The sequence below is a fragment of the Mustelus asterias genome, chromosome 13, assembly GCF_964213995.1.
Source record: "Mustelus asterias chromosome 13, sMusAst1.hap1.1, whole genome shotgun sequence".
NCBI classification, from domain to species: Eukaryota; Metazoa; Chordata; class Chondrichthyes; order Carcharhiniformes; family Triakidae; genus Mustelus; species Mustelus asterias.
The window spans coordinates 101,687,970-101,704,268 of NC_135813.1; the positions used below are offsets into that span (position 1 = coordinate 101,687,970).

At 43.1% G+C, this 16,299-nt stretch overlaps 1 protein-coding gene across 2 annotated transcripts in view; it reads right to left on the reverse strand.

Moving 5' to 3' along the window:
• scarf2 (scavenger receptor class F, member 2) overlaps positions 1-16,299 on the reverse strand; it is a 92,014-nt gene that overhangs the window by 11,244 nt on the left and 64,471 nt on the right. For both annotated transcript variants that reach the window (XM_078227389.1, XM_078227388.1), the window contains exons 8-9: positions 10,082-10,199; positions 3,615-3,739 (exon numbers count right to left, since the gene is read on the reverse strand). In XM_078227389.1, coding sequence (XP_078083515.1) covers positions 3,615-3,739; positions 10,082-10,199 — 243 coding nt within the window. The remainder of the gene's footprint in view (positions 1-3,614; positions 3,740-10,081; positions 10,200-16,299) is intronic.

The following is a 16,299-nucleotide window of genomic DNA, read 5'->3' on the forward strand; positions in this document are numbered from 1 at the left end:
CCGCTTTATCTGCTTTTTGTGGCCCGGGAGCAATGTATGAGCGGCGCGATTTTCAGATTTTTTTTCTAACTGCGCATGCGCAGTTCAGAGCTCCGATTGTTTCGGGCGTGCTAAGCTCCGCCCATGGCGTGATTCAGACCCGTGAATTTTTTTTTCAGGTCAAGTGCTAATGGAGGCGCCTGAAAGCAGATTCCCAAGTCGAATCTGAATTGTGCCCAGATTCAGCACTTAGAATGAAAATGGTAAAATCAGGCCCAAAGAGACATTATTCTCTGGTTCAAGTGCAATCGGGATACAAATATGAACATCTTGTGGGTCTTTTTAACATACATGTTTGATTGACGGTTCTTTTTGAGATTAATAGATATATATCTCAGTTTGTTTTGTCCCAATTATTTTAACAAGTATTTATTTGGCTTCTATGTTCAAAGGTAGGAGCATTCCATCCGAAATTATCAGCTAAACAAATTGTCACATAGATGTTAATAATCAGGGAACTTGTAATTGCTATATATTAAAGTGTCATTGAGTGAGTGGAATTTAATGCAGCCCTTCACGTTATATGGGATACCCAGACACCATCATTACTGAGCCAATTGATGCTCATTATTCCTGAGCCCATTTATGATTCCGTGACCCGGAGTCCACCACAATGAAGTGATGGCTCAGGGATTAAATGGGAGCTGCACAGCTTTCCAGTGCCTCTCGAGGGTCACCCAGTAAAACTTGTCCAACGCCGTGCCCAACTAAGGGATTTGGAATTGGGAAGGGAGCAGCCCCCGAAAGCCAACCAACTGCCTTACCTCCAACCATCTTACTCTCTCTCCCATAGAATCCCTACAGTGCAGAAGGAGGCCATTCGGTCCACAGAGTCTACATTGACTCAGCATCTTAGGCCCACACACCAACCACCCCACCACCCCCCTCACCCCCTCCCCCCCAGCTGTTCACCCGATCCCCGTAACCCCTAATCCACCTTACCTACACAACTTGGAACGTTAATTTAGCCTGGCCAATCCACCTAACCTGGACCTCTTTGGACTGTGGGAAGAAACCGGAACACCCGGAGAAAACCCACGCAGACACGGGAAGAACTTGCAAGCTCCACACAGACAGTCACCCAAGGGTAGAATCGAACCCAGGTCTCTCGTGCTGTGCTAACCACTGTGCCACCGTGCTACCCATGAGCCCCACTGCACGATCTTGCCCTCGCTCGCCTTTTGTGTGACATTCCTGGGCCTCTAGTGGATGCATTGCCGGTAGCTGCCACCACTCCCGGTGCAAAGAGGAGGTGCCGGTCTCTGATTGGTTGGCAGTTCTTGGTGGGCAGGACATCTGCCTCCGGGCCTCTGTATCCAGGGGAGGGCCCAGACAATATCACTTCGTTGTCTGAACTTCACTTAATACGGTTGGGCTTCCCCTTTGCCATGGCAGGGATTCTCTATTGATTCACCAACCAATGGGTGAAACCCCACATTGGGTTTATTACATCCCGCCCACTGTTTCTTTTCACTCATCCGTTTATTATTTAAAAGATCGGTTTGGCAGTTTTAGCCTAAGTATGAAGTAGACAGGTTTTTATACTAATATTACAACAAACAACTCACTTTCATATAACATCTTTAAATATAATGTTGAGTATTTCCGCTACTTTACACAGGTTGTAATGAACGTAATTTGCCCACAATTGTCAAAATCTCCATAAAAGGCTCAAGTCCCACCCACAAAACTGGCCACGCCCCCCAAGGTTGACTGAATCAGGATAGGAGTTCCTGCTAAGTGTACCCATTCATGATACGATGAGGAGACTAATCAAAGTTACCTCTCCAGATGCAAGGGTTCAAAAAGGCACGTTTGTAAAACTAAATATTGTTACAAATCTGGGACCTTATAAGATGGTCATGTTTTAAACTGTCTCCTTTAATTCAAGGCAAAGGAAGTAGTGTGGAGGGACTTAAACTGAAAATGCTGGAAAAATACTCAGCAGGTTTGACATCATCTGTGGGCAGAGAAAATAGAGTTAATATTTTGAGACTTAAGAGTCATACGGACGCAAACATTAACTCTATTTCCTCTCCACAAATGCTGCCAGACCTGCTGAGTTTTTCCAGCATTGTTCTAGATTCCAGCATCCGCAGTATTTGGCTTTTATTCGAGTGTTGAGGGACATGTGACCTCAAACAAAGTCTGCCTGGAGACAAGTCCATGTGCCCTGGTTGCACAAGGGCCCATGATGAAATTTATGCACCTGGCACCATTTAAATCACACTGAACTATGGTGGCCAATGAATACCCACTGAGAACTAAAGCAACATCAAAGGCACTATTAATTTGCAATTCACTGTTGTTGAGGAGGATTCTGGCTAATATAAGGAGAATCCATGTGCAGGGTCAATACCTAGGCTGGGACGATGTCTACTGTTACCACATTCTGATTTGCATAATATGCAGTTTCAAATGTTTAGAGAAAGCCGTAAGAATATTTTATTTCAATTCAATTCCTAGGAGGGTTTAAGGTTTAAATATTTTACATGGCAGCCTCCAATAGAATAATCTTGTGCTGTGTAACAGGAAACAGGCTGCTTAGACCTGGAACCAGGTCTGAAAAATGTACTGGATGTCGAGCCGATCTTTGCTTTTTCCATTAGACGGGCAGCTCCTGGTCTGAATGCAATGCTGTGAGGTAAATTGATTGCAGTGGGAATAAAGTGTGGAGATGGGAATAACTATGCAGGTGTAGAGGTTTAGACAGTGCAATCAGAACACGTGGAGCACAGAAACTAGCCAAAATAAAAATGCTTCGGGATTAAAACATTCCTTTGGAGTGATATAAGAGCCTCTGGAAGGAAGCAAGAAGCAAATTAATTCGGTTAAGAGAAAAATCTCACTTTCCTGAGAAGTTTCTTCACTGAAATAACAAAGAGAGATTAATTCCTCATGTGTGTGCAAAACCTGCTCTTTATAAATGTTATGCAAAGGACACCGCACCGGAATCTCTACAGTGCAGAAGGAGGCCATTCGGCCCATTGAGTCTGCACCGACTCTCCGACAGAGCATCTTAGGCCCTAGCCCCGGAACTCCGAGTGTTCACCCCGCTCATCCCCACTAACCTGAACATCTTGTGACACTAAGGGGTAATTTAGCATGACCAATCCGCCTAACCTGCACCTTGGACTGTGGGAGGAAACCGGAGCACCCGGAGGAAACCCACGCAGACATGGGGAGAACGTGCAAACTTCACACAATCACCCAAGGCTGGAATCAAACCTGGCCCCTGGCACTGTGAGGCAGCAGTGCTAACCACTGTGCCACCATGCCACCCAATCCTCTGCATTGTTTTCAGAAAATATTGAATGTTCAGCTGGTTGGCCAGCATTTAAAAAAGGCAGAAGAGCTGAACATTACAGATATGGATCCTGAATCAAGCTTCCAAGAAATGTCCATCTATTTCACATTAATCCATCTGTTCTCATTCAAATGCTAATTTTTCTATGCCCTCCTAAGATTCTTTTGTTCTTACTTATGGTTTCCAGAATTTCTCTTTTTCCCTCTAACAAAGTATCCATTTGCGTAAATTGAGCATTTTTCAATGTTGAGAAAGAATTGGTACTCACCCACGACCTTTGGGAATTTCTGGCGCTTGATGGGAATTCTGGGTAACTTGGTGCTGATCTGGCTGAAGGTGCCACGCAAACGTCTTCTTGCCTGCTTTCCTCTAACCGTGATGGCTTGATTGGAACTGGTGTAAGGTAAAATATGGAATGTTAGGTGCCTCATTGCTGCTAACCTCATAGAGGATCCTACAGTGACAGATGTCCCAAAGCTATATCTCAAATTATGATGCCACTTATTGCATGAATCTGCTGTTGCTAACAATATTAATGAAGAGGATGAATCTTCAAGAATTCATGAATCTTCTTGAGTGGTATTGCGACTATTGCGTCACCATGTACATGCGGTAGTGGGAGAGACAAAGGCAGGAAGTGGATGGTAATAAAATTCAGGAGAGGTGGAAAACAGGTCAGAGGATCTGCAAGTGCCCACTTCATTCTATTGCTCGGTCAAAATTTACAACACCGTGTCTTCATTAGTGAGCGTAACTTGATGGATAAATAGATAAAGAGGTAGGCAGACAGATAGATAATTGGTTTATTGGGAATTCATCATGGTGGCAAGCACTGAATTGTGATGACAATACAAATAAAACAAGTAACCATCATTCATGCCGTAGTTATGTACAATCGTTCAAGTAAAATATAAAATAATAAAAAGGACTGCATAATCATGATCATTTCAGTGCACAAGTACAGCATGTTGCAAAATGCAGGTCTTTTTAATTTATGGAATTGCAATAAAAACTCTATTACACTCTGCATCTTGTCCACGGTTCATATGTTGTCTGGCTGAGTTCATTAAATTTGCAATCATTTTATAAGATGTCTCATCGGCTATTTGTTCTATATCTTATTTGCAGAATGGTGTTTTTTTTATTCTCCCTAGTTCCATCGCACATTTACTTTTGTGTGACTGTGGCAAGTGATGATGGCAATGGGAGCAGGGTTTAAAGAGTCTTCAAGGAGAGTCCAAAGCGAGCTTTTTCCAGCTTCCAGAAAGGGAACAGATTCTGGAATTTGCATGTATCTGAGGTACTTTGGTAAGTGCCACCTCGGATCAGCTTCGGTGTTAATTTCTCAACTCTTTTGTTCACATGATCTTTATGTTGTCGAGCATTCCAAACAGTTGCTGCATCTTCAATGGGTCTTACCAAACTATGAACCTCAGTAAATAGGTCAGTTTGACATAATGCTTTCTGTTTACTTGTGTGAGAACCCAGTCAAATTCACTTATCTTGAATGATGAAAGGGTTAAAGTTCAAAGTTTATTTATTAGTGTCACAAGTAGGCTTACATTAACACTGCAATGAAGTTATTGTGAAAATCCCCTAGTCGCCACACTCTGGCGCCTGTTCGGGTACACTGAGGGAGAATTTAGCATGGCCAATGCACCTCGCCAGCACATCTTTCGGAATGTGGGAGGAAACTGGAGCACCCGGAGGAAATTCATGCAGACACGGGGAGAACGTGCAGACTCCGCACAGACAGTGACGCAAGCCAGGAAATGAACCCAGGTCTTTGGTGCTGTGAGGCAGCAGTGCTAACCACTGTGCCACCGTGCGGCCCTTATACCGTTAGCACATATTATCCACTGAGACAATGCTGCATGTTAGTGATAGGGAAAAATAATGTGCATGGTGTCTCTCGAATGTGAGACGGGCCAAATTCTTAAGGTGGCTGATTAAATGCTGCATGTGTTAAGTTAACATTTGATAACCAGACAGTTCAATAAGTTTAATGAAAAGCCTGTTCTTGCCTTCTCGTCTTAAACCTTTCCTTTGTATGAATGCGTTTGACTATTGGCTCCATACCAAAATACATTTCCAACATGGAACAGTACATTCAATATTAGCTGAATGGTTTTAAGTAGCTGAAAATTGTGATGGGCACAAACAGAGCATTTTGGCAGTTCCAAGTAGAATGATCACAAATGCTGCACCGTAAATTGGGCATGATCACATCTTGCGTGGATCTATGGATTCACTCACGAAAGAAGATTCCACAAAGTTAGACAAATTTGCATTCTAATATATCATGAAAAAATATCAAGGAAGTGCAAGAAATTGGAATATTTTCTGCTGGTAATGTTCTGATTATATATTATAAACTGTGGGAACATGTGAGGAAGATAATTCAGGCAGGTACAGAGTGACTGTGTAAATGGAACTGGGGCATTTGATATTTAAATAAGCCTAGAAACACTGCAGACAGATGTTTACCCAAGGCAATTTAGTAACAATGGATATAGATTGTTGTGGTAGGGAGCCAAGGGAGAAGGACTTATTTAGTTACAATGAACTGCCTTCGTGTTGATCTGATGTATGAGATAGGTCTGACAGCATGATGTCCCCAACTCTTTGTGATGATTTTAATAAAGTAAATTTTATTAAGAGAAGAAAAAAATCAATAAAGTAAACTAGTACACTTAACTAACTTTACACAGTTTCCCTACTTTAAACTTTGGAACCAAAGAGTCTAACCTACCTTCAGAGCAAACTCTCTGTAATCTGACAGGTTTGAATAGGTTGTTTAGGAATCAAAGGAAGAGATGCAATGTATGAAGGAATAGTGTTATAGGGAAGGTGGGTGAAGGGAATTTACTTTTCTTTTAAACTCTGAAAGTGAAAACAGAGAGACTATGGTAATTAAGGCCGGGAGAGTGCAGTTCTATAGAAATGAGGTCAGATGAGGGAAAATGTATTTAAGGGTTTACTGAAACACATGCAAGGGAGCTGTTTTTTTTTAAAGATCTCAGCCAAGAGCTGTTTACCTCCCAGCAAGCAGTGTGCGTAAAGGAAGCCTTATTTGAAAAGCTAACTGCTGGTTTACCTCAGAAGCAACACCAAGAAATGTAAAAGCACTGTGTGGTAAAAGTTACTGGATTTTTATAGATGTTAAAATCTATACAGCATTGTGGAACAGATTACAGAGAGTCACTCTGAAGGTAGTTTAGACTGTTTGGAACTGTTTAAAGTAGGAATACTGTGTAAAGTTAGTGAAGCATACTTCTAGTTTACCTTATTGTTTTTTTCTTCTATTTCTGAACAAATTTACTTTGTTAAAATCAACACAAAGAATTGGGGACATCATTTTCTAAAGTAATACCTCTCCTCATACCATACAAATTGCAAACACAGTGGAGGGTAGTTGTTTCAAGTTTCTCCTCAGGATTTGAACAACTCAGCATTGACCATCACCTGTGCTTCAACTTCAAAGTGTCTAAATAAAATTCCACAGTGAGACAGGTGGTAGGGAGCCAAGAGAGGAGGATTTATTTAGTTACATCACATCAACATGGAGACAGTTCATTGTATGGGATAGGTCTGATAGCATTGGATAGTACAAGACTGGAAGAACCAATGTGACCTTTGTGGTCAGAACCAGAATTTGGAAATCTGCTGTGAATGGTGGCGGAAGAAGAGCTTATTGCAGGGCTGGCCAAACTTTCTGAATCTTAGAGCCACCTGACTTCAGACATTCAAGAGCCATAAGACACAGACGAACTTAACAGACACATTTTTATTAGGTCTTCAGTAAGGTCCTACTGGTTGTCAGGGCTAATCACTGCTGGGGGTAGAGGCCTCACGACTCTCCATCCTGGATACAAATCTTTGAAAATCTGGCTGAAATATGTTGCCAAGGTAGTCTGAAGGAGCTTGGTCAGGTATTGACTTAAAAGGAACAAGATCACAGAGTACAGTGATTCATGGCAGTATGTTGGGTCAAAAATTGAAAGAAGTCACACACTAATCTTCTTGAGTTGACGATACTTGACTTCCAGCACAAACTTCCGGAACTCCATTGTAGATTTGGATTTATGCAGCATCTTTAAACCCTGACCCTCCCGTAATTCCAACAGCTCCATTTTCTACATGTTTCTGTAACCAAGGGTTAGAGAATCGGACAGCCATTGTTGATCTCGTCAAACGTGAATGGGTTCACAAGAAAAGTGAAGCAGGATCTCAATCAAGTCATCAAACCTGCACCATAGTCCTTGCAATTTATTTCTACATTCTTCCAGTGTGCAATCATTGACATCAGCGTTGATCTGGGAAATACACTTGTCTGCAGTATAGCGCAAAATTAGAATACATGTTATTGTGTTTTTTGGATCTGAAATTGCAACAACTTCAGCAACATTCTTACTTACAAATTCCCCATCAAAGAATTAATGCTGAGCACCTATGATGTTCCATGACATAGCAACACTGTTGTTGCTATGTTCAGTTGTTGAGGCAGACTGAAAGCAGAATCTGCTGACTGTTTAGGCAAGATGTTAACCTGGTTAGCTCGTTTCTCCACAGTTCTGACTTGGGGGGGGATATTCCAAAGAAAGATTTCTGTGGTTCACTTCACGTTGACGTTCCTAGCTTTGTTGCGAGTGAGGAATCACTGCAGATAAAAGACACACAAATTTCCCACCTTTAACAGTGAATGTAAAATCTTCCTTCATTTTGCTTCAAACGTTAGTTTTCTTCTTCATCCTTCCGTTTCTCACAACTTGATTTTGCCAGTGTCATCCACAAAGTTTGAAGGGTTTATTGGTGTTAACCTGTGACAAATTTGCAGCTGTTCGTATGTGTATATGGCTTTTTTTTAAAAACCTTCAGCTTCTTGCCTTCCAGGCTTCCTTCACACACAATCCAGATAGTGGCAAACACAATTGAGGCAGACTAGGGTACCTTTTGCCTCACTTTGACCCAACCATGTTAGCCACTATGAGTGTGTGTGTTCGCTGCTTTCAGATGAGGTTTTCCAGCAGCTGTTATTCCCAGGCTCAATTTTTCTTCATCCCAGTCCAGTTGTACCTTAGCAGAAAGAGGTTCGATTTGTCAGCCGGAGGAACTGCTCGAAAATGGTGTTGATCGCATGGGTCATGCAACCCTTCGTCAGACCAGCAGGAAACTCTCTAGTGCTGCTGCCTGCTGTCCCATGAAGCCAGCCATTTCCCATGGTCATTTTGGAGCTTCTCTGCACCCTCAAAAAACGTCAGGCAGGATTTTAAATTCGGCAGGGGTGGAAATCAGTGGGAGTGCACTCTTATGTCTAAATGCCCACATGTGGTTTGCAGGCCACAGTTTGGTCAACCGTGAAGCTTATTGGAAAGATGAGCTAAGTTAGACCAAATTACTTCCTTCACTCAGTGTTAGTGCTGAGTTAACCCACTTTCATCTACACTGCACAATTTTGAGTGAGTTAATCCACGACCTCACAGAGGGCACTGTGCTGAGTTAACCCACTCCCTCACAGAGGGCATTATGCTAAGATAACCCACTCCCTCACAGAGGACACTGTGCTGAGTTAACCCACAACTTCACAGAGGGCACTGCACTGAGATAACCCACTCCCTCACAGGGGGCACTGTGCTGAGTAAACCCACTCCCTCCAAGGGGGCAAGTGAGTTAACTATCCATATCCACAGGAAACACGTGTGTTAACCTGAGTGTTAACCAGCTCACACATACAAGAGGGGTGTACTGACTCTATCAGGTGTTTTAACCTTCAATCTCTTGGGGGACAAATCTCTTCATCCACTCATACCAATATACAGCAGTTAGGAATAGGTTAATCTGTCCAGGACAAGGCTGAATGAGTTAAACTCTCCACTAGCCATACCCACAGGGGGCTGCGCTGAATAGGTTAACCCAGTTGCATCCACAAGGGACAACACTGATTCAATCAATCTGCATACATTCACAAGAGACAGCGTTTATTAAGTTAACCCAGTTACACCTACAGGGAGTAGTTGGTTACTACATCATACACTCCTATTTACAAGTATGATAGGAACCAATATGATGTGACATGACTCCGTCTTCAGTACATGTGCCCGATAGTGTTTCAGAGTGAGTGACCCTGGAGCACTGTGGGAAAGGACAGTTCACCTTCACTGCAATAAACAAGGACTGACAATATGGAGATTTCTCATTGGACCTTCTGAGGCAACAGACAAAGATGACATCTATCTCTTTAGTCTGCACTGGATTCTATCCCCATTATAGAGGTGTTAAGTCAAAATGAACTGATCCTTTGCATTTCATAGAATCATAGAATCCCTACAATATAGAAGGAGGCAATCGGCCCATCGAGTCTGTCCCGACCTCAATCCCACCCAGGCCCTATTCCCATAACCCCACACATTTACCCTGCTAATCCCCCTGACACTAGGGCCAATTTAGTGTGGCTAATCGACCGAATTCGCACACCTTTGGAGGAAACCAGAGCACCGGGAGGAAACCCACGCAGACACGGGGAGAATGTGCAAACTCCACACAGACAGTCACCCAAGCCAGGAATCGAACCCGGGTCCCTGGTACTGTGAGGCAACAGTGCTAATCACTGTGCCACCGTGCCAATCCAATTTCCCAATCTCCTTTTGAAAAATGTTTATTGCAATTAGTTCAGAGCTTTCAATTGTTCCAAGTATGATTGGTTGAGATTAAAACCCCGTGTGGTGGAATACTCACTCATTCTGCCGATTCTTCTTGTGACAGAGACAGTAACAACACAAGAACAGCAGAAGCAGGAGCAGAAGAAACAAAACCAGAGCCCCAGCCGCAATGACTCCCACTCTCCCATTGGAGCCTGTATATAAAGAGGAAGCAAAGGTTAACAGGCTGAAACCAACACAATCCCATATACTGCAGACTGCTTCATTGGGTCAGATGAGTAGGAGATATCATAATACAGCTATGAGGGGGGTTATCGAAGTGTTACAGGGAGGAGTGCAAAGTATATTGGAGTGTGGCAGAAAAAGGGTTTATCAGAACGTTACAGTGAGGGATGTGAGATATATTGGGAGTGTTACAGAAACAGGTATAATGCATAATAATGTATAATAACAGGTATATCATAGTGTTAGTGCTGGGTATATTGGAGTGTTATGGAAAGGAATGTGAGGTATCTTGGAAGTTTTACAATAAGGGATATATTGAAATGTTACAATCAAGTGTTACAATGAGGAATAAGGGGTGTATCCCCATGTTACAATGAAGGATGTCAGTAGATCAGAAGGTTCCACTGAGGTTCGTAGAATCTACAGTGCAGAAGGAGGCCATTTGGCCCATCAAACCTGCATCGACAACAATCCCACCAAGTCCTGTCCTATCCCCATAACCCCACATATTTACCCTCCTAATCCCCCTGACACCAAGGGTCAATTTAGCACGGCCAATCAACCCAACCCGCGCATCTTTGGACTGTGGGATGAAACTGAAGCCCCAGAGGAAACCCACGCAGACACAGGGAGAATTTGCAAACTCCACACAGTCACCCGAGGCTGGAATTGAATCCAGGTCGTTGGCACTGTGAGGCAGCAGTGCTAACCACTGTGCCACCATGCCATCCTATTGAAATGTTACAATCAGGAACATGGGGTGTATCCTCATGTTACAATGAAGGATGTGAGGAGATCAGAAGGTCCCATTGAGATTCTATATATCAGACGATATATGTATCAGAGTTTCACAGCGATCTGCAAATTTTGAAATTGTGACCTCCACACCAAAGTCTCGGGCGTTTATACAGATCAAAGGAAGTGGTGGTCCCAATACTGAGCTCTGGAGAATCCCAAAACATACCTTCCTGCAGTTCAAAAAAAACAACTGTTCACCATTAGATGCTGTTTCCTGTCATTCAGCCAAATTCTTATCTATATTGCCACTGTCCTTTTTGTTCCAAGTCAAAAAACTCAATTAATGTAGTTAAACATGATCTGCCTTTAACAAATCCATGTTGGTTTTCCTCAATTAATCACATCTGTCCTTGTAACTGTTAATTTCTTCCTGAATTATCAATTCGATAAACATTCCCATCACAGAGGTTTACCTGTAGTTGGTGTGATTATCCTTGCACTCGTTTTTGAACTAGGGTAAAACATTTGCAATTCTAGAGCCTTCTGGCACTATCCCAGTTTCTAAGAGGATTGAAGATTTATGACCAGTTCCATAAATATCCTCCCTTACTTCCGCCAGTATCTTGGATGTTTTTGTCAAGTCCTGGTGGCTTATCAAATGTTAAGTGGAGCCAGCCTTTATAATGTCTCCTCTTTATCATATTTTTGCCCATCTAGTATCTCAATTACTTCCTCTTTATGTCTTTCGCAACAGCTTTTCCCTTAGTAAAGACAGATGCAAAATAGTCAGAACATCAGCCATGTCCTCTACCTCTGTGTAAGTCTCCTTTTAGGTCCCTATCCCCATTCCTTTTACAAACCATTTACCGTTTATATGGCTATAGGAAACTTTTGGATTTCCTTTCATGTTATCTGCCAGTCCCTTCTCACACTTTCTTCTTTGCTTCTTTGAGTTCTTTTCTCATTTTCCTTCTGAACTTTCTCAATTCAGCCTCGTGCTCAATTGCATTATTGAAACCCATGATACATACTAGCCCGTAATGCCCTGTCTGTCTGTCCAGCATCGGATTAGGGAGGGTACCCAAAGATGCACGGGGGAATCTCTCTTTGAAGCTCCCACATAAGCATTTGCATGGTAATTATCCAGAAGCGTTAACATCCCCTGGAATTGCGCTGCGCTAGGAACCAACTGACAAAGCAATTTCAATTGTTAACTTTGGTTGGTTCTGCCAGTGTTACGCTGATAGTTACTCTGAAAGAATTAGAAGAAATAAAACCACTTCTAACTTCAGCGTTACTATTTTAAGTAACGAGATCGAAGCCCGCACAAAACTCCCCTGACATTCCTGAGCCCATAGGGGACTCCCACATCCATGTCGTCCTCCCCCCACCCCCCCCAACCCATGACCGCTAAACACCTCCCCACTGCAGTATTACTCCACTCTGACTCCCTCCCCACCCATCAGAATTCCCCACACCCCTGACAAGATGTGGCCCCATCCCCTGACAATCTACCCAAATCTCCAACCCCAACTCGATCTGATGGACATCACCCACCTCACCCAGACCTAACACTGCCCCTCCCCCACACACCCCCAGCAACCCATCCTGCAAAACCCCAACCTGACCCCAATCTGCTCCTGACCCAACCCGACTGAACCTCACCCAACTCCTTCCACCTCCAACTCAACCTGACTATCTGACCGGACCCCACATCCCCAACCCAACCTAACTCCACAATCCTATCCTGACCCGCCTCTCATACCCCCAACCTGGCCCCACTCCCCCCGACCTGCTGTCGACCCCAACCTGACCAAATCCCAACCTTCAATACCCCGACCTGACCCCAACTGCTCCTGACCCAACCCGGCTGCACTCCACCCGAGTCGTCGTTCCCCCTCCCCCCACCAACCCGGCCCCTCCACTCCTCAAACATAACCCCAACCCGGCCTGACCCAACCTGCTATCCCTCCGACCTGGCCTGCATAATAGAATAGAATGGAATCCCTACAGTGCAGAAGGAGACCATTTGGCCCATCGAGCCTGCACTGACAACAATCCAATCCAGGCCTATTTACCATGCTAATCCCCTCACACAATGGGACAATTTAGCATGGCCAATCTACCTAACCTGCACATCTTTGGACACTAATGATGCTTTTGGTAAACGGCAAGCCGTTAAAGATAGAAGTTGATATGGCTTATCAACATTAAGTAGAGCCAGCCTTTATAATGTCTCATCTTTATCACGATGATAGGAGAACACACATTTTACTACTTATATTAGGGAGCCCAGCCATTAGGTTTTAAGGGTATAGCAGCAAAACTAACAACGTATACAGGAGAAGCCATCAAGATAGGGGTACTACCACAGTACCTGTGAGCTATCAGCCGCAACCAGCCCAGCTCCCAGAAATCATTGCATGAGGCCAGGGATAAAGCCTTCTGAGTTGTGATTGGCTCAAGGAAATCAAGTTAAATTGGATGGAGATGTTCCAAGTGTGGGAAGGGTGACTGTCTGAGTTACTGAAAAGGTATGAGAGTGTCTTTTGTGATGATTTGAGTAAAATAAAGGGGGTCCAGGCAAAGATCGATGTAGATCCAGAGGCAACCTCTCATTTTCTCATGGCAAACCCATATGCCTTGCGAGAAAAGCTGGACATAGAATTGAAAAGATTGGAAGAACTGGGGTATCATTCAGCCAGTTTAATTCATGAAGTGGGCAGCACCCATAGTCCCCGCGGTAAAGCCTGACAAGATCGTCCACATCTGTATAGGGACTACAATTTAATAATGAATCAGGCTGCCAAGTTAGCTAAGTAGCCAATTCTGAAGACTTATGTGCAAAGCTGGCCTGAGGTCAATCTTATACAAAGTTGGATATGAGCCACACATATCAGCAACTTGAGTTAGGCAATGCTTCCTGAGGTTATGTTGGGATTAACACACAAAAGGCTTTGTTTCAGTATATATGCTGACTGTTTGGTATGCCATCGGCATGCGCTATTTTCCAGAGAACAATGGAGAGTTTGTTGCAAGTACTTCCACATGTTGTAGCATACCTGGGCGATGTTTTGATAACTGGATCGACAGAAGCTAAGCACTTAGCTAACTTAGAAGAGGTGCTCAAGAGGTTCACCCCAGGGAGAAATATACTTTTCAAGCCACTGAGATAGCCAACCGAGGATACCGTGTAGATGCACAAGGATTACGCCCCTTGGAAAATTATGTCAGAGGAATAAAGGAGGCGCCAGTCCTCAGAAACACATTTCAACTCAAGGCATTCTTAGGAATGGTGAGATATTATGGGTAGTTTTTATCAAATTTGTCGATATTATTGGCCACATGAAATTACTTTGGCATTGAATTTCTCAAACATGTTGCCAGTTTCAGTGTAGCAAAACAAGTATTAGACCAGCAGGGATCTGCTGGTGCCCAAAGTAAGGCACAGGATACAAATAGGTTGGGCCAATGAGCCAGCTTCTGAAGAGATTAAATCATATTATACATGAAGGGATGAATTAAGTTGTGAAGATTGCGTCATGCTTGAGGGACCAAGAGTAGTCGTTCCTGTGCCAGGAAGGGAATTGCTTTTGGCTGAATTACATAGTTTCCATCCAGGTATATCCAGGATGAAGATGCTCGCTGGGAGTTATATTTGGTGGCTTGGCGTTAATACTGACATTGAGAATCTAGTGAAGCATTGTGAACAGTGCCAATTGCAACAAAGGTTGCCTGCCATGACCCCACTGCAGCTGTGGAAATGGCCTGGCCAGATATGGGTATGAGTCCATGTTGATTACGTTGGGCCATTTTTGGGCAGAATGTTTTTGCTCCAGGTCGAAGTCCATTCAAATTGGTGGAAGTTTTTGAAATTAAGTCTTCGACGTCAATGTTTTTCAACCCATGTTGGAAAATGGAACAGCCCTCAAGTGCTGAATTTCAAAATTTCATCTCCATGAATGGAATGTGGGGAGTGCGATGATACTGTGCTTTTAAGAACTGTATTTTTATCTGTTTCTTGTAAAGGGTATATTTGAATTTCAGCTGTTTTATATGGTGCCATTTTGTCTGGTCAGCAGGTAGCTCTAAAGTTGTGAATGCAGGATTATGACTGAATTTAGCTAAATGTTGTCTAAACAGTGTTAATGCATTTTTGTTTACTTAGGTTTCTCTTGAGAGGGGCTTTGATTAGGTTGATTGACTGAGTCATGTGATTAATGGGAGGAGTTAGGCTTGCAGGAAAGACAGTGTTTTGGTTTCATTTTTTAAAAGTCAAGAGCTAACTGGAGCTGTTTAAAAGAGATGGCTCTCTCTCTGAAAAGATCTCTCTCTCTCTCTGGAGGTGTTCAAAAAACTCTAAGACTGTTAAGTGCAAGCACATAATCCTGTATTGTTTGCTGTCTTTGAAGATGGGTTTTAAGTCTGTAAGAGGAATATTGCTTGAATTGGGACTAATAGAGATAGATTATCAGTTAAGAATTGTATCTTTACATGTTTAAGTGTTGTTCAATTGTTAAATTGATTCATTTGCTATAGTTAAACTGTATTATTAAATAAAGTTTGTTTTGATAAAAGCTCCCTAGTTTGTCAATAGAATCACACCTGGAGTGAAACATCTTATCCTCACAATGCCAAAAATAACAAATAGTTGGGGTCTCGTCTAACTTCAGAATATACCTTTGGGTTTCTGATCTGTACCTTAACAGGAGGCAGTGGCATTGTCACTGGACGAGTAATCCAGAGACCCTGGGGACCTGGGTTCGAATCCAAATGTGGCAGATGGTGAAATTTCAATTCAATAGAAATCTGGAATTAAAAGTCTAATCATAACCAAGAAGCCCTTGTCAATTGACATAACAACCCATCTGGTTCACTAATGCCCTTTAGGGAAGGAAATCTGCCATCCTTACCTGCTCTGGCCTACACGTGACTCCATATCCACAGCAATGTGGTTGACTCTTAAATGCCCTCAGGGACGGGCAATAAATGCTGGCCCAGCCAGCAATGCCCACATGAAAGAATAAAAAAATCAGGACTGCACCTTATCACCCAGCATTCAATGAACTGGCTAAATGAGCAGTCCAAACCTTCAAGACGAGCTTTAAAAGGCAGTCAGGGGTGACCCCAGAGACCAGAATCTCATGATTCCTTCTGGGCTATAGAACCATTCCACACTCTACTACCAAGAGTGCTTCCAGCGGAGTTATTGATGGGCTAGTGTCTTCAGATCAGATTAAGCCTGGTGTTTCCAAATTTGCCAGGGAGGGTAGAAGTCAGTTAGTGCAATCATAAGAAAAGTCATGATTCAGGCAAATCAGTGGGGTGGTT